This window comes from Phycodurus eques, chromosome 20 (genome assembly GCF_024500275.1).
Source record: "Phycodurus eques isolate BA_2022a chromosome 20, UOR_Pequ_1.1, whole genome shotgun sequence".
Classification (NCBI taxonomy): Eukaryota; Metazoa; Chordata; class Actinopteri; order Syngnathiformes; family Syngnathidae; genus Phycodurus; species Phycodurus eques.
In genome coordinates this window covers 14,488,139-14,511,486 of record NC_084544.1, presented here as the reverse complement: position 1 = coordinate 14,511,486, position 23,348 = coordinate 14,488,139, and the positions used below count along the sequence as shown (strand labels likewise).

Genomic DNA, 23,348 nt, shown 5'->3' with positions numbered 1-23,348 from the left:
TTTTTCAAATTGATGTCAATTTTGAAATGACTCTTAAAAATAGTATTTTTCAAAGGTCGGCATTCTAGCGCATGACCAAAACAACTGTTGTGGTGACAAGCTAGTGGGCAAAACAACAACAAAATAATTAGATGTACCCCTCTTAACATGAATCAGTACACATTGCAATATGTACCTCTCATTTTCAAAAAGGTTGTTGAACCCGTGTTAGACAAATGCCTGTAAAAGAACCAACGAGTGAGTCCTTGGCAAAGCGTTACAGCAGTGTGCTTACTCAAAACCCTGGAAAAAAGTGTGAGAGAAATTAGCAATAATATAGCAGAATAAATTCAAACTGCTGTGCAATACTGAAAGAAGCTGTCGCCAATTGCCACTAAATCATTATCATTGGTGCCACAGTCTTATCTTTTTTGTCTCACCCTGTACATACCTGTTTACAACTATACCTAGGTAAACTCAGTTTCTACTGCTTTTTTTTCCCAGCAAAGGGAAGACCACATTACTGAAGCACATAGCCAACAGAGCTCTCAGTATTCCCCCCAACATCGATGTGCTGCTGTGTGAGCAAGGTAAGAATGTGCTCTCTGCCATCTTCTTGTCAGTCACTCACGCGTGCCCATGTATATGTGTGCAACCAGAGGTGGTGGCTGACGACACGCCAGCAGTCCAGGCAGTGCTGAAGGCAGACACCCGCCGCCTGAAGCTGCTGCAGGAGGAGAAGCAGCTTCAGGCTCGTCTGGAGAAGGGAGAGGACAGTGTGGCAGACAGACTAGACAAGGTGACTCAATAATATAATAATGTACATTCAAATCTGGGTAAAGATTGGCATTCACATAGCTCGTTGTCCATGCCTGATCTATATGTGATGGCAACTCACCACCTTTAGTCTGTATTTTGTGCGTCTTAATCTGCTTTGACGAATCTGATTGTCTCCTCTTTCATCAGGTCTATGAGGAGTTGAGGGTGATTGGAGCTGCAGCAGCTGAGGCCAAGGCAAGAAGAATTTTGGCTGGCTTGTCATTTACCCCTGAGATGCAGAACAGACCCACCAGAAGGTTCTCAGGAGGTTGGAGAATGAGAGTCTCTCTTGCCAGGTAGACTTTAACTCAGTTGTTTAAACCTGATCCGTCATTGACCTTTTAAAAGAGTTTTTCCTCATTCATGCCTACCACACCCACAGAGCTCTGTTCATGGAACCCACCTTACTGATGCTTGATGAACCCACCAACCACCTAGATTTGAATGCTGTCATCTGGCTCAACAAGTATGTAAAACCAGCTTTTTCTCCCTCTTTAAAAGGTTTCTTATACTGCCTGCTGTGTCTCTACGCTGACCTTTTTAAAGTTCTTTGCTGAAAATGCCGGTCAAGGGTTAGTTTCAGGCTCCATATAGTAAACTTCAGTTACTACTATTACTAGTAAACTGTACTTTATTCTAACTGCAACAATCAACAGATTAGACAAGAAGCTGCACAATAAATAAGCATTCGTATCTCATTAGCCAAATCTGGTATATTAGGGGAGAAAACAATACACCATATGTATTAAATATAGTTTGAAAGCAAAGGTGCACATTGTAACACACAAAAATCCTTAGGAAACATCCTAAATAGGTTGAAATGTAAAACAATGACAGTACTTTCTATTTCAGAATGATGATTTAACAAAATTATAGACAATTCAGTCATTTTATGACAATTTTGAACAAGGCTACAAATCATCTGTCAATGATATCTGCTCATACATCGGTTTTCTACCCCTCCTAGCTACCTTCAAGGCTGGAAGAAGACTCTGCTCATAGTTTCCCATGACCAAAGTTTCCTTGATGATGTGTGTACTGACATCATGCATTTAGACAACCAGAAACTCTACTATTACAGAGGGAACTACTGTAAGTATTTAATACATCTCACCTGAAAGGTGCCTTGTATGATCATATTTACTTTTCGGCTAAAACGTTAGATACACTTGTTCGATTTAAAGCGATTCTGTCTTTACGAAGATGGTCAGAAGGATATTAGTTTAACAATGTCTTGTTGGGCCCGACCGAAAAGGATCTTTTGTAGGACAGTGCCGATATTTTGCAGAAAAGAATTTGGATAACCAATTAATTGGCCCATTAATTAAATAATATGAGTAAAACAACTTTTTTTCCGGTCCCTTAATGCTAATTTAGACCAACAAATACAGACACTTTCTCAAAATATTGAATATCATGGAAGCTTTTATTTCCATAATTCCATTCAAAAAGTTAAACTTTCATAGATTATAGATTCAAGGCCCACAATTTACAAACATTTTAGTATTTGTTTATTTTTACATAATTTAGGCTTCCAGCTCATAAAACCCACGAATTAGGAATTAAAAAAATTAGACTACTGTGAAGAAGTCACCATTTACTTCTCAGTTTTTTTTAGAAAAAAAATAGAAATTAGGGTCACATCAGAATCAGAATCATCTTTATTTGTCAAGTATGTCCAAAACACACAAGGAATTTGTCTCCGGTAGTTGGAGCCGCTCCAGTACAACAGACAGTCAATTTACAGAACACTTTGGAGACATAAAGACATTGACAAAAAAACAATTGTGCAAAAAGATGCAGAGTCCTCTAGCACTTAGAGCAGTTCGAATGACTAATATTGCAATAGTCCGGTACAATGAGCATTGTGCAAAGGGCGCAGAGACTTCAAGGAGTGTATGCGGTTTAAAGTGACGAGTAGTGCGATCATCTGGGACAATGTTGGTTGTGCAAATGTTACAGATACTCCTCAATCAGTGTGCAAATGGAGCAGATGCTACTCTGGCATGAGTGGCCAGTATATGCAAATAGTGCAGCATGGCGAGACAACTACAGTGAGTGCACGAGTAATACATAACATTAAGTCCATCATCCATAACATTAGAGCCATCAAAATATGGTACTTTCAAAACGATATGTTAAGCTTCAATACTTGATTGGAAATCCCTTAGCTTTAATCACTGCCTCGATGCGCCGTGGTATTGAGGCAATCAGCCGATGATGCCCCCAGATTTCCTTGATGCTTGCTGTCAGTTCTTCTTTGTTTTGGGGTCTGGTGCCCCTCATTTTCCTCTTGATAATACCCCATAGAATCTCAATGGGGTTTAGATCCGGTGAGTTGGCTGGTCAGTCAAGCACTGTGATGGCTTGGGCATCAAACCAGGTTTTGGTGCTTCTGGTGGTATGGGCAGGGGCCAGGACCTGCTGGAAGAAGATGAAATCTGCATCTCCATACAGATCCTCAGCAGAAGGAATCATGAAGTCCTCTACAACATTCTAGTAGACTGTTGCGGTGACTTTGGATTTAAGAAAGCAAAGTTTACCAACACCTGCACTGGACATTGGACCTCAAATCATGACTGACTGTGGATATTTCACACTGGACCTCAAGCAGCTTGGGTTCTGTTCTTCACCCGTCCTCCTCCAAACCCTTGGACCTTGATTCCCGAATAAAAGGCACACTATACTTTCATTGGGAAAAAAGGACCTCGGACCACTGGCCAACAGTCCAGTCCTTCTCCTCCTTGGCCCAGTTGAGACGCTTCCTACGTTGCCTCAGGCTCAGAAGTGGCGTGACCCGAGGAACCCGACAGTTGTAGCCCATCATGTGTCTGAATGTGGTGTTTTTTTGAAGCTGCGACTCCCGTCTCATTCCACTCTTTCTGGATCTCTGCTAGATTCTTGAATCTTCTCAGTTTGATAATCTGCTGAAGCCCACAGTCATCTCTTTTTCTGGTGCATCTTCTCCTGCCACATTTTGCCCTTCCACTAGACTTTCCATTGATTTGCTTGGACACAGCACTTTGTGAACAGCCAGCCTCCTTAGCTATGAACTTTGTGGGTTACCCATCCTATGGAGGGTATCAATGATGGTTTTCTGGCCAGTTGTCAAGTCTGCAGTCTTCCCCGTATTGAACCCAACTGAAGCAATTTAATGACACCTGGGGAAACCTTTGCAGGTGCTTTGAGTTTAGTCGATGATTAGTGTGTGACACGCAGTTTAAAACATTTATGGCCTGCAAAATTTGGGCTGATTTCTTGACAATATTCAAAATTTTGGATTCCTGATTTTGTGGGTTTTATGAGCTGGAAGCCCAAATTATGTAAGAATAAACAAATAAATACTTGAAATTGTTTAAATTGTGGGCCCTGAATCTATAATCTATGAAAGTGTAACCTTTTGAATGGAATTATGGAAATAAATAAACTTTTCCATATTCTATTTTTTTGGAAAGAGTCTGTATATGGATTACAGGCAGAAAATGTGCGTGTTTTACAATACTTTTATTGGAATACTTTTCAAATACTCCTTTAGTATTTAACTTTACAACAGAGAGGAATTTTAAGGTCCAAAACATGCAAAAAAAAAAGAATGAACTGAATTTATCTTTAGATTTAGGCCATAATGGATACAATATATAAGAAACATAGTAAAGTTACTGGCAAAACATTTTATGCATGATGCCCTTAATGTTAAATTACATTTCATCCTACTCCATTATTTTCTTTCCCAAGAAGTGATGACTCATATGAACCAAAATAAAAACCAAAGATGCCTTTGTCAGATGTCAAACCGTACTCTTTGACAGAGTTCCATTTTAAATGTGTACCAGGGTTATAATAATTTTGGATTTCCCATTATAGTCAGTTTTAATTTTGGTTTAACTTTTCTTTTTCAAATTGAGTGAGTTTTAAATAGTTTTAAGAGCAGGTTGGTTAGTTTTATTATTTCAAAAATGCTTTGTTTTAGTTTTTGTTATTTTGAGTATTAGTTTTTTTTTTTTTATTATTATTCGGGTTATTTTTCAAGTGTGTGATAAAAGATCACAATAAGTGCTGTGTTAAAAACAATACAATTTAAAAATTGTATTAACTTACTAAAGGATGAAGAACCATCGACAAATCGAATACAGGTACTGTATAACATTCCACAGAATTGGAAGTGCTATAAGTGCAGAGCATCTTAGTGCTTCCTAAGGTTACATTAGATGCATCACAACGTACAGTCAAACCATTCATGAGACATATGCTGTAGTATGGCCTTTTTCAAAATATGTTTATATGTTTAACTTACAAACAAACCAAGTTCTTAATTGCATATTTTCCTTCCCTTGTTGCTAAATTGCAAACTTCTCAAGTGGACTTTTAGATTTGTGACTGTTAGATGGATAGATAGAAAGTACGCTTGTTTTTACCTCCTGTATCTCCAGTGAAAGTGTATCCAGACTGTTCTTTTGTTGTTGTTGTTGTTGTTTTGTTTTTTGGAATCCATGATTATTGTGACTAAGCTTTTGAAGTTTCCCTTCTGTTGTTTAGGTAGTCCTGTGAAAATGTCCTGTTGTTGCAGTAGTTCAACCACAAACTCCTTGTCTCCTTTCACAGCTGCCTTTCGTGAGACTCTCAGCAATTTCTGAGTTTTTCCCAAAAGACGAATAACTGGCATGCAGGTTCTGTGAAGGCGCAAGCCAATCGGTTGCGGTCTTAGCTGTTTCCGTTAGCAACATGTATTAACAAAAATAGCTTGGACGTAAAAGTTAGCTTCGCGGCAAAACTTGCGCTTGGTCTGGCGACCCGTCAATATGACGCCACTGCCCGATGACTGGGCGACACACAGTATGTGAACTACAAATGACTCTTTGACCTTCCTTCCGTATCCATTCTGTGTCTTGGTATTTACCTGGAATAAATACATTTAAAATCAAGGCCAAAAGGTCATGTATGAAATTGACATTTTCGCTATAATTATAGTTTTAGTTCGTTTTCCAAACGTAAAATGTCGTTTGTTGTTTTTTTTTACAAACATTCTTGTTTTATTTTATTCACAATTATTTATTTTTTTAAATTGTAGTTTTAGTTATTTTGTCCGTTTTCGTTTACTACAGTAATAATCTTTTCCTTTCTCGTTTTTTTTTTACAAACTTTCTCTGAAACAAAGTTTCCCATCCGCAAATGTGTGTGTCCACAGTCGCGCAAAATACCCAAAACCTCCTTTTATAGGAGCTGGATTTAAGAACACGCGTTATACACGGTTCTCCATCTACATTTGCGTCTGAAAAGCAGAAGATTTTGCTGTAAAAGCAATATCATGCTCAGGAGCTTCTGCAGCACGAACATAACACGGTAATCCGCCATTGTTGAAAATGCTGTCACTGGTTCCACATGGCCACGTGATAACTGTCTGACTACGTCATTGATCATTGTCTCGGGAAAGATTCTTATTGGATTGAATGGAGTTACAACTTCATCTAGTGGACAAATGGCACTCAGACATCATTCTGAGTGACACTGAACAGCATGTACTGTTTCGAGAGAGTCCGAATATATTGGCGTTTAGTCGGCAAAACTCCCGCCGATTATGATCATTTTGAAAAGGGTTAATATCGGGTGATAAATTGCCCATCTGATTAAGCCGTAGGGCCCAAATGTCTTATACAGTTAATATGCCTAACTCACTAACAGACATCCTTGGATTAGCTTTAGTGCTGGCCTGAATGAGACTTGCAGCTAAATAATGGCAGATAAGGTCTCGCATAACCAAATAGTTTGACTTTCTTCTTTTTATAGTGACCTTCAAAAAAATGTACGTCCAGAAGCAAAAGGAGCTGCAGAAACAGTATGACAAGCAGGAAAAGAAACTTAAGGACCTGAAGGCTGGTGGCAAGTCCACCAAACAGGCTGTGAGTGTGCTCCGCCCACCTTGCCGAAGTGCCGTAATTGAGTAGCCAAAATTTGGATCATATTCAAAGTAAACTTTACCCACTATGCTCTGTTAGTTCTGTCTTACACGTTTACTCTAATATGGCTCTCAGGAGAAGCAGACGAAAGAAGCGCTCACCAGAAAACAACAGAAAGGCAAGAAGAAGGGAGGTCAGGAAGAGGAAAGTCAGGAGGCCACAGAGCTGCTCAAGAGGCCTAAAGAGTACACTGTCAAGTTCACCTTTCCAAACCCTCCACCTCTTTCACCACCCATTCTGGGTCTGCACAGTAAGACAACATACCTTCTGCTGCATTTCACACCTTACACCTTTAATTTTGAAGTTTAAAATTTTAAATTAGCAGGCTGACTGTATGTAACCTATAGCTTCTAGGCAAATCAACCATACTGGAAATAAATATTTTTTACAAAGTACATTTTGAGAGCATTTCTTAAGGTCAAAATAACTAATGTATTATTAGATAAATGTTTTTTTGTTTTTTTAATGAAAATGCTGCGTACAGTGGGTACGGAAAGTATTCAGACCCCTTTAAATTTGTCACTCTGTTATATCGCAGCCATTTGCTAAAATCATTTAAGTACATTTTTTCCCCTCAATGGTACACACAGCTCCCCATATTGACAGAAAAAAACAGAATTGTTGACATTTTTGCAGATTTATTAAAAAAGAAAAACTGAAATATCACACACCCATAAGTCTTCAGACCCTTTGCTCAGTATTTAGTAGAAGCACCCTTTTCAGCTAATACAGCCGCCATGAGGCTTTTGGCAATGATGCAACAGGTTTTTCAAACCTGGGTTTGGGGATCCTCTGCCATTCCTCCTTGCAAATCCTCTCCAGTTCTGTCAGATTGGATGGTGAATGTTGGTGGACAGCCATTTTCTGGTCTCTCCAGAGATGCTCAATTGGTTTTAAGTCAGTGCTCTGGCTGGGCCATTCAAGAACAGTCACGGAGTTGTTCTGAAGCCACTCCTTCGTTATTTTAACTGTGTGCTTAGGGTCATTGTCTTGTTGGAAGGTGAACCTTCGGCCCAGTCTTAGGTCCTGAGCACTGTCACAGTCTGGTTTTCGTCCAGGATAACCCTGTACTTGGCCGCGTTCATCTTTCCTTCGATTGCCACCAGTCGTCCTGTCTCTGCAGCTGAAAAACACCCCCAGAGCTTGATGCTGCCACCACTGCTGCCTGAATACCTATTGTGGCTGTGTGATATTTCAGTTTTTCCTTTTTAGGAAATCTGCAAAAAGTTCAACAATTCAGTTTTTTTCTGTCAATATGGGGTGCTGTGTGTACATTAATGAGGGGGGGGGGGGGGAGGATTTTAGCAAATGCCTGCAATAAATTAAGGGGGTCCTAATACTTTCCGTACCCAATGTACAGTCAGTTGCATTTAACCAAAGTTAGGGGGAAAATATTGTCTCAGATAAAATGCAATCAATCAAATACCAGGGGAAATGTGCTCAGGTCCACACACGATAATGCATACTTCTCAATACAGTCAAACAGTATGTGTAATTTTTGTCACATTGTCTCTTAGAGGATATATAAACCCCGAATCCAATGAAGTTGGGACATTGTGTAAAACATAAATAAAAACAGAATACAATGATTTGTAAATCCTTTTCAACCTATATTAAATAAATCGATAAACTTTTGTTCTTTTTTTTGCAAATATTCACTCATTTTGAATGTGATGCCTGCAACAGGTTCCAATGAAGTTGGGACAGGGGCATGTTTACCACTGTTACGTCACCTTTCCTTTTAACAACACTCAATAAGCATTTAGGAACTGAGGTTAGAAATAGTTGAAGCTTTGTCAGTGGAATTCTTTCCCATTCTTGCTTGATGTACAACTTCAGTTGCTCAATAGTCCGGTTGTCTCTGTTGTTTTGCGCTTCAGAATGTCCCAGACATTTTCAATTGCAGGGCAGTCTAGTACTCGTACTCTTTTACAACGAAGGAACGCTGTTGTAACACATGCAGAATGTGGCTTGGCATTGTCTTGCTGAACTAAGCAGGGATGTCCCTGAAAAATATGTTGCTTGGATGGCAGCAATTGTTGCTCCAAAACCTGTAGGTACTTTTCAGCATTATTGGTGCCTTCACAGATGTGTGCACGTTACCCTAGCACACCTCCATACGATCACAGATGCTATATTTTGAACTTCGTGCTGATAACAATCTGGATGGTTGTTTTCCAGAGGACACAACATCCATGTTTTCCCAAAACAATTATAAATGTGCATTCGTCAGACCACAGCACACTTTTCCACTTTGCGTCAGTCTATCTCAGAGGAACTCTGGACTAAGAAGCCTGCAGCGTTTCTGGGTGTTGATACACTGCTTTCGCGTTGCGTGGTAGAGTTTTCACTGCCTGATCAAATGTCACGGGCACTCCATGTTGGTTTTTGCCCTTGCCGCTTAGGTGCAGAGATTTCTCCTCTCTCTCTGAATCTTTTGATGATATAATGGACCTTAGATGATGAAATCCACAAATTCCTTGCAATTGTACGTTAAAAATGTTGTTTTTAAACTGTTGGACTATTTGCTCACGCAGATTTTCACTAAGTGGTGAAAGTCACCCTGTCCTTGCTTGTGAACAACTGAGCCTTTCGGCGCTGCTCCTTTTCTACCCAATCATCACTCTCACCTGTTTCAAATGAAACTTCTTCTGTGGAATGTTTCAAAATGGTGTTTTTTGAGCATTCCTCAACTTCTCCAGTCTTTTGTTGCCCCTGTCCCATCCTTTTTTAACATGTTTGCATGCATCAATTTCAAACAATGTTCATCAGTTTGAATATAGCTTGCAAAGGATTTGCAAATCATTGTATTCTGTTTTTACTGATGTTTTACAACTTCATTGGGAAAAAATAAAATAAAAATCAAACACTTGAAAACCATAGTTGGTGTCAAAACAATTTGTCGACAATGAAGTATTCTGGCAAAAATATTAAAACCGAGATGCTATTTGCTTCCTGCAGGAATAGTAAATTATGAAATTATGACGCATAACGCACAGTTTCCCAAATAATTAAACTGAACACCCAGATTACAAATCTCCCGGGTCCAGATTTACTAAAATACATCACATATTACCATGAATGACCAAATCTATCACAACAGACATGGACTAAAAGGATGTAGAAAATATAAATGATCTGCCTGCTTGATAATTAATAAAATATCTTACAGCATTCTACCAATTGGCAGTTCAGTGAAAATTTCCCAAATGGGTACTGAACCCAGTTTTGGGAAGCTCTGTATTCTGTACCAGACAAATGAATGTAAAGGATAACAAATGACCATAATCCATATTTGCTTCTATTTTTTTATTCCAGGCGTTGATTTCTGCTACGAGGGTCAGAAGCCACTCTTCAAGAATGTGGACTTTGGAATTGACATGGATTCCAGAAGTAAGATTGCAAAACTTGGTTATCGAGAAGCTGACATCAGAAACTGTTCATTTCGAAGCATTTCATTGTTTTAAAAGAGATGATTCAAATGTCAAATATTTTTTTATCCACTCCGCACATACGGTTTGGATAACCAGCAATATTTGTATTTCTATACTAGTTTTGACAAATGGGTAGAGTTTGCTTAACTTAGTCACATTACTGTAGATGTGCGGTGCTCAACCTAAATGGGTACACCTAACAGATTTATTAGAAAAACCTAGTATCTCCTATCGGGTAATATACTACAAAGTACTTCCAGAAGTGTGGGCCATTGATTGCAAATGGGAATTTTCTATGTACACGCACAACAAAAACTTTTTGGGGAACAAATTGGTTTCATGTTGCCTTGTCGCAAAAATGAGTATCTTCTTTCTCTACATAATTACAGTTTCATTTATCATCTCTAATCATGCTTACTTGCAGTTCATAGTCTGTTTCAGAATTAAGGTTAAATGGTCAGAGTGTTGATGTCCATGTAACCATAGCTAAAAAGTGTGTGTTTGGACTTAGGAGTAAGTAAGTTTTTCATTTATTTAAGGGATGCCACCAGGGACGGCATCGCTGAATAATTTTACACTTCATTGCGTCATTGACAATACTGACTACATTTCACTCTGTCATTTCTGACTACATTTCTTTCCCCTCCCTACAGTTTGTATAGTTGGTCCAAATGGTGTTGGGAAGAGTACTTTGTTGTTGCTGCTCAATGGGAAACTAAATCCTGTATGTATGTTGATTTGTTGAAGTTTAATTAGGTAATAATTTAGTTGGCCACCATGAGTGACACTTGTTTTGTTTTTTTTAGACTAAGGGTGAGATGAGGAAGAATCATCGATTGGTAAGTAGTTATTCGAGGTTCTATTTAACATTGATACTAATTTTGTTGAATACAAAGTTATTGTGTGGGGATAACAATAATCATCATCATATAGTGTGACACCTTTATTAATAGATATTAAAAAGAAAATCACAATTTTATCGAAGTGCATTAGATACACAGATTTCCTTCTGATGTCATAAATACCAATGATTTACCACAAATTGAAATGAACAAATATTGAAAAAACTCTTTTCAAAAGCCTTTTCAAAACAAACCACAACAGTCACTGGGAAGAAATATTAGACCACCCTTGTTTCTAAAGTGTATATTTCATTTTTAATGCCTGGTAAAACTAAAGCTACATTTGTTTGGACAAATATAATGATGACAACAAAAATAAGTCCTTTAATTGAGCTGATATCCAAGCCATTTTCCATGGTTTTCTTGATCGTAACCAAAAGCAATTGGAGTACATTTAATTTGAAGCATGTCAATTACGGCAAAGTATTAAAGAATCAGCTATTTTGTTCGAGTTCATTATAATTCCTCAGGTACCAGGCATTAAAATTGACTAGAAATTGAAGAAATAAAGTGGTCTAATAATTGTTTACATGACTGCATGCCATGAGGTGAAATAATGTAATGAGGAGGGAGAGTATCTTTTGAAAGGTACAAGTTACATTTCTGTGTAAATACAGAATTTTATGGCTAAAGGCTTGAGTACATGTCTCACAAAGTCATCCATTATTACAGTATTAGTGTGTGTTGGTTGCTTGCAGAAAATTGGCTTCTTCAACCAGCAGTACGCGGATCAGTTGAACATGGAGGAGAACCCCACAGAGTACCTGATGAGGAACTTTAACCTCCCCTACCAGGATGGCAGGAAGTGCCTGGGACGTTTTGGCCTGGAGAGCCACGCACACACCATTCAGATCTCCAAACTGTCCGGTATCAACGTGCAGAATTGCATTTGCAACTGAACACATCCATTTGTTTTGTGAATGTATGCACTTACTAGTTTACTAGTATGAAGAAGTGCTCCAATGATTAGTTGTTTCTATGTTGTCCTCCAAATAGGTGGTCAGAAAGCTCGAGTTGTGTTTGCTGAACTTTGCTGCCGCCAGCCAGATGTGCTGATTTTGGTGAGCGATATTGTAAATATGGGCACAGTCTTTCTATTAGATGATCAACCATCTGTTTCATCTCCAGTGCATCCTGATTTAACTGATATAAGTGCAACAACCATTGTTTCATATTACCCAGCCACTCATTAACCCACACAATGTAAATCATATTTTCAGTCTACTCAACTCCACACGAGATGGCCAATATTGCTTCCTCAGTACAAGAACTTCCATTTCAATGTGTTTATTTAAAAGAAAAGTCTGTGCAGATTAATTAATATTCATATTAATTTGCCAGCAACCGGCCAATTTCCACCTGCAGTTCCTTGACAGGTACAGTGTGTGCTTAAAACAAATAAAAAGAAACAGGCAAAAGAATACAGCAAGAAGAGTACAAAAGAACAAACTACAAGAATAAGACCGAGGGTTAGCAACCATCAGCGTACAGAAAAAAAAATCTAGGTAAATTGCATATTGCACAAAGTCCACGCAGAAAATCTGCAGTGCACAGAAAAATTGTCGATGAAATTACTCAATTGCAAAAGGCCCTGTGGGTCATGTTGCTCGAAAGTGAAAAGGCTTGAACACTCCTTCACTGGCCGTAAGGTGGTCGGTGCCTGTTGTGGCGAACCCGTTGGTGGACACCAACGGTGAGGGATCCCGTCAAGCTGAAGGAGGAGTCCTATCTGGCCTTTTTGGCCTGTGGGACTCCTGAGGCAGCTGATGGGTACCGGCTGGCCAAGCGGAATGCAGCTTTGGTGGTTGCTGAAGCAAAAACTCGGGTATGGGAGGAGTTCGGTTAGGCCATGGAGAAAGACTTCCGGACGGCTTCGAGGAAATTCTGGTCCACCATCCGGCGTCTCAGGAGGAGGAAGCATCAACACTGTGTATAGTGGGGATGGGGCGCTGCTGACCTCGACTTGGGACGTTGTGAGCCGGTGGGGAGAACACTTCGAAGACCTCCTCAATTCCACCGACACGGCTTCCCATGAGGAAGCAGAGTCTGGGTTCTCTGAGGCGGGCTCTCCTATCTCTGGGGTTGAGGTCACCGAGGGGGTTAAAAAGCTCCTCGGTGGCAAGGCCCCGGGGGTGGATGAGATTCGCCCGGAGTTCCTAAAGGCTCTGGATGTTGTAGGGCTGTCTGGTTGACACGCCTCTGCAACGTCACGTGGACATCGGGGACAGTGCCTCTTGATTGGCAGACTGGGGTGGAAGGGGGACCGAAGGGTGTGTTCCAATTACAGGGGGATCACACTCCTCAGCCTCCCTGGTAAGGTTTATTCAGGGGCGCTGGAGAGGAGGGTCCGTCAGGAAGTCGAATCTCAGATTCAGGACGCGCAGTGTGGTTTTCGTCCTGGCCGTGGAACAGTGGACCAGCTCTACACCCTCGGCGGGGTCCTCGAGGGTGCATGGGAGTTCGCCCAAACCAGTCTACATGTGTTTTGTGGACTTGGAGAAGGCGTTCGACCGTGTCCCTCTGGGAGTCTTGTGGGGGGTGCTTCGGGAATATGGGATACCGAACCCCCTGATACGGGCTGTACGACCGGAGTCAGAGTTTGGTCCGCATATCCGGCAGTAAGTCGGACTCATTTCCGGTGAGGGTTGGACTCCGCCAAGGCTGCCCTTTGTCACCGATTCTGTTTATAACTTTTATGGATAGAATTTCTAGGCGCAGCCGAGGTGTAGAGAGGGTCCGGTTTGGTGGCCTCAGTATTGCATCTGTGCTTTTTTGCAGATGACGTGGTTCTGTATCTTGGGGTCTTGTTCACGAGTGAGGGAAGAATGGAACGGGAGATCGACAGGCGGATCAGTGCAGCGTCTGCAGTGATACGGACTTTGTATCAGTCCGTTGTGGTAAAGAAGGAGCTAAGCCGAAAGGCGACGCTCTCAATTTACCGGTCGATCTACGTCCCTACCCACAGCTCGTGACCCTATGGTCACGAACTGTGGGTCGTGATCGAAAGAACAAAATCCCGGATACAAGGGCCGAAATTAGTTTCCTTCACAGGGTGTCCGGGCTCTCCCTTAGAGAGAGGGTGAGAAGCTCGGTCATCCGGAAGAGCCGTTGTTCCTCCACATTGAGAGCCGCCAGATGAGGTGGCTTGGGGCATCTGATTCGGATGTCTCCCGTACGCCTCCCTGGTGAGGTGTTTCCGGGGACGTCCCACCGGGAGGAGACCCCGGGACGACCCAGGACACGCTGGAGAGACTACGTCTTTCGGCTGGCCTGGGGAACGCCTCGGCATCCCCCCGGAAGAGCTGGATGAAGTGGCTGGGGAGAGGGAAGACTGGGCGTCCCTGCTAAAGCTACTGCCCCCGCGACCCTACCTCGGATAAGCGGTAGAAAATGGATGGATGGACTCCCTTCACTGAAAGGGGCATAATAATCCAGAATGCACAACCACTAAATGATAGGACATTTGAAGAAAATGTACTGTATTTTTATTTCACAATCATCTCTCTCACCTACTCTTTTTACTCATGACATAGAGCCATTGATTCTGTTTAATAAGGATAAGTAGCAGAAATGCTAAGCCTTGCGCAACCTCATGAATAAAGCAGGAAAATAGAAAGTTTTTAAAATTAGTCAATTTATCAAGGATGTTGCTACAGTGATGAGAAAATAATTTATTGTCCAGTACTTGCTGTGCCCTTTTTAAGCAAGATTCAGGAGTCTTGAGAATGGAAGTACGGGTGAATAAGGAGCTGCTTAGAGTAATTATTATGTGGAAATCATGCAGTGTAAAATTGTAAGGGGCGCTCAAGTACTGTATTGTACTGACATCCAGGAGATCCTTACCTGGCTATACAGTTCAGTCTCCAATTCAACCATAAATGCAAAATTCTATCTCTGTAGTGGGGTATTTTTGTTTTAAAGTCATTTATCTTAGTTGGTTCATTAATTGAGAGATAATCATCAGTGATCTAATCACCCAAAATAATTACTCCTTGTATTCGAATCGCAGTGGTTGAGTTGATCATAGAAATCCGCTTTGGCTCAAGAGTGGACAGCTGACGCAAACTATAGTGAAACATTTATACCAACACATTTTGTTATTTCATTAAGTCATGTGTTTACTGTGTTAGCATACTGTATAAGAGCACCCCAACACACTTCCCTTGAGGCTGGGCCAATTTCAACCTTGTAACTTAGCCACCTTTACTCATCTGTTGTTGCGTCACAAAGTGACATTTGTTCAACTTTCTGCTTTTGCAGGATGAACCCACTAACAATCTGGATATCGAGTCCATTGATGCTTTATCAGAAGCCATCAATGAATACAAAGGAGGTATGTGGAAAATATCCTGAAAATCCAGTTTCCTTACAAGTTGAGGGGACTTTGTGGAAAACTGACTTTGCTTGTGTACAAATACCGTAATTTCTCGTGTATAATGCACATTTTCTTCCCCCCAAAAATTGTCAAGCGTGCGCATTATAAATAGGTATAGGGGCAAATGGAAATAACCCTCAAATTTATAAATATATCCCGCCATCTAGTGGTTATAAAAAAACTGTACACTTTCACTTCCAAAATGCCACCTAGTGGTTATAAAAAAGGTGTAGCCTACACTTTCTTTCCAATATGACAGGGGCTACGTATGACTGCATATATGTACGGTTATGCTCATAAGTTTACACACCCTGGCAGAAATTGTGAATTTATTTTTTTTTTATGACGACTGATGAATGAATAACATCTTTATGGTTATGTTTTGTTTAATGATAATGCTTGACCATTAAAATTGTGTGTTTCGCCTGGTTCTTCATGTTTTCTTTAAAGAATTGTACCCATCTTACAAATTCTGCCTGGGTAATCAAACATATGAGTACAACTGCGTCATTTCTAATGAAAAGTAGGGCTGTGAATTTCAAAATAAGAGCCAGTAAATTTTAAAAAAAGGATTACGTGTTCAAAATAATTATTTGTAAAAACTAACAAAATACAGATAATACTTATGTTTTGATCATATGCGTAGAAGCAAAAGCATGCATTGTAAAAATACATAGAAGGGTTTTCCGGAATTTCTAGGTCAACTTTGGGGGTGCGCATTATACACGAGAAATTACGGGAGTTGGTCTGTGGATGTATTAACAACCAAGTAAATGTGCATCAACTTCTGGATCTTCATAACCATCAGCATGTGTCCTTCCATGTCCTGTCCAGCTGTGATCATAGTGAGTCATGATGCCCGTCTCATCACGGAGACTCAGTGCCAGCTGTGGGTGGTCGAGGATTGTTCGGTCAACCAGATTGATGGAGACTTTGACGACTACAAGCGGGAAGTTCTGGAGTCTCTCGGCGAGACCATGGTCAATAAGGTTAACCCATGACTCCTCGGAGCAGTTGTGGGAGAAACATGTTGCCACCCCAAAGTCCCTCTGGAATGTTTTTTTTTCCTGGACTGTGTCCTGCATAATGGTCTAAACCCTGCAATCCAATGCTTTTAAATATAGTAGATAAATCATGTTATGTTGGTTAAGATGACAATAAAAGATTTTTTTTCCCCACCTTTGTTTTATTGTTTTTATATATACGTGTACATGATACAATTTAACAGATACACATGGTGATTTAATTGACTATATACATAAAGAGCATCTTGAAATGGTGGCATCATATGCCTGGCTTTAGATAAGCCTTATAAGTCTTCCTGACTTTAGCCACTTCGTTCTCATCCGGAGTTATTTCACCAGTACCATTCATACCATTCGTCACCAGACTTTAAAGCAGGGGCAGGCGGTGTGACACCCACAGCATCATGGCAATTGGAGTAATCTTCACCTGCAAAGTCAACATAGGGAATCTGAAATGGAAGAAAGCCTGAAACGACAAAAAAAGTGCAATTCCTTGAAGCAGTACACTTAGTTTCAATACACATTTTGATGTCAAAAATAGTAATCGCTGTCCATTGATTGGTTGAAAGAAATGTGCTGCATTCCTTTACATTAGTTGGGGCTTAAATTGGCTGATTTTTTAATGCGTATCTTGTGATCCATTAAAGTGACCCTATAGACTGTGTTTTGTTAAAAAAAAATAAAAAAACGTTTACAACCATAGACTAGATAGGACAACACTAATTTTCACGACTGTAGCAAAAGTGGCCCAATGCATTTCCTCCACCTGATTCTGCAAACCATACAAAGGGTTCTCCGATGGTCTCTTGGCCAGTGAAACCCTGAGACTGTTGGGACTCCCACAGGACAGACCTGACGCAGGCGGGGGAAACAGATTTGGATTCCTGACACAGATCACCTTCAGACTCTGGTGAGCCAGTTAAAAGTTATGTATCCAGGTAGAGCTTTTTAGTCATCCCCTGGTGCAAATTCCTGTTGCTATAGACTGAATATCACGACTCCCCACCCATTAAGCATGGTCATGCTGTCAGGTTTTGTTGCTTACCTTCAGCGTGGTAAATGCTTTTGCCTCTTAATGACTGTTGGTCTATTGCAGCACTGCCTGACGGCCATAAAAAGGCCAAAATAGGACGAAGGTTGTAACCAACTACGGTTCTATGAGTCAAACCGCCAATGTTTGGTCACTCAGACGTCTCGTGCTCTCAAGAAGTTACAAGGAAATTAACACCTGCTGAGACCAGAAGTTACGCCCTTCCGTGAGGTCATGCAGGGGTCACAAGTGACACTGTTGTACTCTACACACGTTTGTGCAAGTGGAGATATCTGTTGCTTACAGCACTACCTGAAAGTCATCTGCGACCCAAAACGGTACTAGTTACCGTCCTAACTTCATTTTTTATGTCATGTACACATACTACCTGGCAACCCACCTGTATGCTGTGACGCAGAGTAAAGAACCCTCCTCATGAAGAGAGTATATCATGTAAAGAGGTCCAAAGATGACATTTGAATGTAAAGATAGTTTTTGACAAACTTATGTACAAGAAACATAGGCTAAAACTCAAAGATAAGAAACCACTACGACATAACTTTATCCGTCACAATGAAACCCGCAAAGGTAATGTAAATTTCAAGATGAAACACAGAAGACCATAACAACTGTACTGCAATAACAGTTGTTTTCTTGCAAGGGATAAATCTGCCTGTAAGTATTACTATATCCTCTGATTGCACGTGTTGCTACTGCTTGTGTTCAAATAAGTTGTTTATCCATCCATTTTCTACACCGCTTAACCTCACTAGGGTCACGGGTATGCTGGAGCCTATCCCAACTAACTGCAGGCAGGAGCCGGGTGACACCCTGAACTGGTTCCCAGCCAATCGCAGGGCACATACAAACAAACAAATATTCACACTCATATTCACAACTATTGACAGTTTAAGAGCCTTCAATAAACCTACTAGGCAAGTTTTTGGGATGTGGGAGGAAACTGGAGTACCAGGAAAAAACCCACACAGGCAGAACATGCAAACTCCACACACGCGAGGCCGGATTTGAACCCGGGTCCAACCAGTCGCCCACCATGCCACCATAAGTTGTTTAAATGTTTATAACTACTACAACATCCAGTTTTGTTAGCCCATCAATGGCATTTTACGTTGTGCGTTAGCATTAAACGAGCAGACTTTTGTAGGAAAGTTAATGGTTTGGTCAGATATACAAATTATTTTATGTTTAGTTTTACAATAAATTTCAATAAACATCCTGAAGCAAGCATTTGGCCATTTAGTTATCTTTTTTAAAGAATTGTTTAATAACTGCTAAACTGCTGCTTTTTGTGAAGTTTGCTGCCACCATAGCTAGCTAGTGCTTGTATCTTAAAATTGCTTGCAAACTCAAGACAAAAAAACGACAGCGTGATGGCTCGTATCTTGAAAAACTTGAAAGTTGGGTCACTTGGAAGTGGAGGTACCACGGTACAGTAATACGAAGACTGATTTGGAACGATTAAAAAGAATAAAAATAAAAAACTGTAGCCATGTATACATGGACGATGCCTTGACCCGGTTGACCCGTTGCTGCAATCCCGCACAGTATGAATTAAGTATGTACCCACTATCATAATGTATCCACTTTTTTGTGACATTTTTGTTTGTTGGTGTGCTGTGAGTTTTTCAATTGTAAAATATGTGCCTTGGCTCCACAAATGTTGGAAATCACCGTTTTTAAGGGAAGCGTATGGACATTACATACCATGATCTCGTGCAGTGATGATAGCTTCACTCAGCTTCTTTTGCTGTTTCATGCACACGCCTGCCAATAATAGAACAGTGAGCCAATCTTTATTCCTAAATCCCTGCAATTAATGACACGCACCCGTGCCTTGTGCCTTACCGGTTCGAGTGGGATCATACACCATACCAGTGTGGGGGCTGATGAACTGCTGCAATAGCTTCACATTCTGCAAAAGAAGGCATTTGTTATGTTAGCTATGAAACAAACCAGCCGACTCGAAAAACATAATAATGCTCTAACTAACAAACAAACAGCGTTTCCCTTCCTCATCAAAGGTATGTGCCTTGTCCATGTAAACACACATTTTTGAAAGTTTTTTTATCCATCCTTATCCGTTGTATGCTTTGCAACCGTAAGCAATGACCAACTCTACTTAATGCATTAGCGTTAAGTCCATCACAATGAATAAACAATTTACCCACCTGATGATGAATAACAACATTTGAATCTCGGCATATTGGACAGGGGTTTCCACATATCTTGTCTCCTCTCTAAACAAACCCAGCAGTTTTTGACAATTACATGGCAGCTGTGTACTGAAAATTATACACTCTTACAAAACTAAATCCAAAAGACTTTACGATGCAGGTCTTGCGAGTCTTCTGTGGGGGAATACCTCCCTTGTGGTTCCTCCTGTAACCTGCCCACACTGGATTGGCTCCATACCGCTCTATGTACTCTGCCAAGGACATTTGATTCAAAGGTGAACAAACACAAATGTCTGTGCAAAAAGCTCACCCTCATGTATGTGCACGATACCTTCACTCTCCAGATAATCCCACGGCCTGTCTTTGTAGCGAGAGAGTGCCTCCGTAGCCTGAGTCGCAGCCTCATCCTGGAGTGTCACTACTTGGCAGAAAGTGTGGCTTGGAGGTGCAAATGGCCGAAGAGCCGCACAAGTTCTTACAGATATCCCCTGTAAATCAAAGTGAAATGTGTGCGTGTTTGTATCTAAGATACATACATAAGATACAAGCATAAACAATTTGCACATTTTATCACAGTTTATTAAATGGTTTTAATAAAGAGCAATCAATGTTGTATGCGTTGTTTCAAATAGCTTTGCGTCGTGAGATGATTTATTTTACATACCAATACAAACAGTAAAACTTCATGAATTAATTCATGTAATGTAAGGAATCAAACACACAAAATATATTGGCAATATCTGTTTTCACTGTTTCAGGATGTCGTTGTTAACTCCGTAGATGGCTAATGTATAGCCTCCCTTAACATATATCACATTTCGATACACTTCAAGAAAGCGGCTAGTAGTATGAATAACATGAACAGTAAAATATTACCTGACATTGTCGCAGTGGAAATAAAATTGAAGGTGAGAGGCGGAACGCTGCCCTTATAACGCTTTGAAAGGAGGTCGACATTTTTTCCTCATGTGTGAGGGTGAAAGGTCATGGTTCTTCTTCTTGTTTTACAACGACGGTTTACAAACTTTGATATTGCATTACCGCCACCCATTGATCTGTTTTGATTACTGCATAGTTTTACAGGCCGCGTATTAACGTACAACCCCAATTCCAATGAAGTTGGGACGTTGTGTTAAACATAAAAACAGAATACAATGATTTGCAAATCATGTTCAAACTATATTTAATTGATTACACTACAAAGACAAGATATTTAATGTTCAAACTGATAAACTTTTCCTGTTTTTAGCAAATAATCATTCACTTAGAATTTTATGGCTGCAACACGTTCCAAAAAAGCTGCGACAGGGTCATGTTTACCACTGTGAGACATCACCTTTTCTTTTAACATTTAATAAATGTTTGGGAACTGAGGACACTAATTGTTGAAGCTTTGTAGGTGGAATTCTTTCCCATTCTTGCTTGATGTACAGCTTCACCTGTTTAACAGTCCGGGGTCTCCGTTGTCGTATTTTACGCTTCATAATGCGCCACACATTTTCAATGGGAGACAGGTCTGGACTGCAAGCAGGCCAGTCTACTACCCCCACTCTTTTACTACGAGCCACGCTATTGTAACACGTGCAGAATGTAGTTTGGCAGTCTTGCTGAAAATAAGCAGTAGCATCCATGAAAAATAGGTTGCTTGGATGGCAGCATATGTTTCTACAAAACCTGTATGTACCTTTCAGCATTAATGGTGCCTTCACAGATGTGTAAGTTACCCATGCCATTGGCACTAACACAGCCCATACCATCACAGATGCGGGTTTTTGAACTTTGCTTCCATAACACTCCGGATGGACACGACGTCCACCATTTCCAAAAACTTTTAAATGTGGACTCATCGGACCACAGAACACTTTTCCACTTTGCATCAGTCCATCTTAGATGAGCTCGGACCCAGAGAAGCCGACCGCGTTTCTGGTTGTTGATAAATGGCTTTTGCTTTGCATAGTAGAGTTTCAAGTTGCACTTACAGATGTAGCGCCAAACGTTATGTACTGACATTGGTTTTCTGAAGTGTTCCAGAGCCCATGTGGTGATATCCTTTACACATTGATGTGCCGCCTGAGGGATCGAAGGTCACGGGCATTCAATGTTGGTCTTCGGCCTTGCCGCTTGCATGCAGTGATTTCTCCAGATCGTCTGAACCTTTTGATGATATTACGGACCGTAGATAATGAAATCCCCAAATTCCTTGCAATTGTACGTTGAGGAACATTGTCCTTAAACTGTTCAACTATTTTCTAACGTACTTGTTCACAAAGAGGTGACCCTCGCCCCATCTTTGCTTGTGAATGACTGAGCAATTCAGGGAAGCTCCCCATGGCACCCACCTGTTCCCAATTAGCCGTTCACCTGTGGGATGTTCCAAACAGGTGTTTGATGAGCATTCTTCAACTTTCTGTCTTTTTTGCCCCCTGTCCCAGTTTTTTTGGAACGTGTTGCAGCCATAGAATTCTAAGTGAATGATTATTTGCTAAAAACAATAAAGTTTATCAGTTTGAACATTAAATATCTTGTCTTTGTAGTGTATTCAATTAAATATAGATCGAACATCCAATCATTCATCCTTTTTCTGTACCGCTTTATCCTCACAAGGGTCGCGGGTGTGCTGGAGCCTATCCCAGCTATCTTCGGGCGAGAGGCGGGGTGCACCCTGAACTGGTCGCCAGCCAATCGCAGGGCATGATTTGCAAATCATTGTATTTTGTTTTTATTTATGTTTAACACAACGTCCCAACTTCATTGGAATCGGGGTTGTAGATGAACGGTTAATACATTCTTTGATCCAATCCTGACATCCTCAGAAATTCAAGTAAAAGTCTAATGATTTTATCTTTCGCTTGTTATCTCAAAATCCTTATTTAAAATATCTCTCCCATACTTCTTGGATATCACCCCTCTTGTTATTTGTCTAACATTTAACATGTTAACCACACATTTCTTTTTTTGCTTTTTCCTCATTGTTTTCTCATTGCATATTCAAATTCCCATCCCTGAGTATGTTTGCTTTATTGTATCTCCAACGTTTTTTCCATAAGAACTTAGATATCTCTACTGGTCCTACATTATTGATGTTTTGTCCTTCTTTGAAATTTATCAACACTTGTACTCAACCATTTGCATGTGTGCAACTCTTTTTTTTGCCTTACTTCATTCCATCCTTCATCTATTAGCGCCATACTTTCCTCACTTGTTTCTCCCCCGATCCTTCCATTGCATATCATTTATAGATGTTTAGGTACTTCTCGATATAACTGACAAGTCACAACTGATTATTATTTCTCAACGTTCCCCACGTCCATCCACCGTCGCCTCCTCAAGCCATGACGTCATTACTGGAGGAAAACGTTATCATATAGAACATAATTATTTGTAATCCCATAAACTTGCAGTAGTTTTATTTTTGCTTAAAGCAAATTAGTGTTTTTTTAAAATAGTTTTTCTATGACTGTATGACACACAAGACACACACACCACGTGGATAGCGTGGGTGTCAGTTATAAACTCGTCGCCATTTTGTAGACATGTTACAATTTAAGTGTATGTATTCAAGAATGTCTAAGTTTCATTGAAAGTATAAATTTCTTTCGTAGATGTGTACTGTCATCAACGCTGTACTGAAAATG

General features: G+C 40.4%; 2 protein-coding genes across 4 annotated transcripts in view; one reads left to right on the top strand and one right to left on the bottom strand.

Moving 5' to 3' along the window:
* The window catches only part of abcf1 (ATP-binding cassette, sub-family F (GCN20), member 1), a 29,103-nt gene extending 12,462 nt beyond the window's left edge, over positions 1 to 16,641 (top strand). For all 3 annotated transcript variants that reach the window (XM_061664444.1, XM_061664442.1, XM_061664443.1), the window contains 14 exons: positions 484 to 569; positions 639 to 778; positions 946 to 1,094; positions 1,181 to 1,264; positions 1,766 to 1,890; positions 6,583 to 6,695; positions 6,828 to 7,002; positions 10,071 to 10,145; positions 10,840 to 10,910; positions 10,993 to 11,025; positions 11,787 to 11,955; positions 12,085 to 12,149; positions 15,349 to 15,421; positions 16,298 to 16,641. In XM_061664444.1, the coding sequence (XP_061520428.1) occupies positions 484 to 569; positions 639 to 778; positions 946 to 1,094; positions 1,181 to 1,264; positions 1,766 to 1,890; positions 6,583 to 6,695; positions 6,828 to 7,002; positions 10,071 to 10,145; positions 10,840 to 10,910; positions 10,993 to 11,025; positions 11,787 to 11,955; positions 12,085 to 12,149; positions 15,349 to 15,421; positions 16,298 to 16,464 (1,525 nt within the window). In that variant the 3' untranslated portion in view covers positions 16,465 to 16,641. The remainder of the gene's footprint in view (positions 1 to 483; positions 570 to 638; positions 779 to 945; positions 1,095 to 1,180; positions 1,265 to 1,765; positions 1,891 to 6,582; positions 6,696 to 6,827; positions 7,003 to 10,070; positions 10,146 to 10,839; positions 10,911 to 10,992; positions 11,026 to 11,786; positions 11,956 to 12,084; positions 12,150 to 15,348; positions 15,422 to 16,297) is intronic.
* Positions 16,488 to 20,697, bottom strand: mrps18b (mitochondrial ribosomal protein S18B). Its single transcript, XM_061664446.1, is given in 8 exon segments — positions 16,488 to 16,825; positions 16,827 to 16,954; positions 19,244 to 19,303; positions 19,385 to 19,451; positions 19,708 to 19,776; positions 19,867 to 19,964; positions 20,045 to 20,201; positions 20,590 to 20,697. Coding segments are annotated over 8 exon segments (738 nt in total). The 5' UTR covers positions 20,671 to 20,697; the 3' UTR covers positions 16,488 to 16,747.
* Positions 20,698 to 23,348: the final 2,651 nt, after the last annotated feature.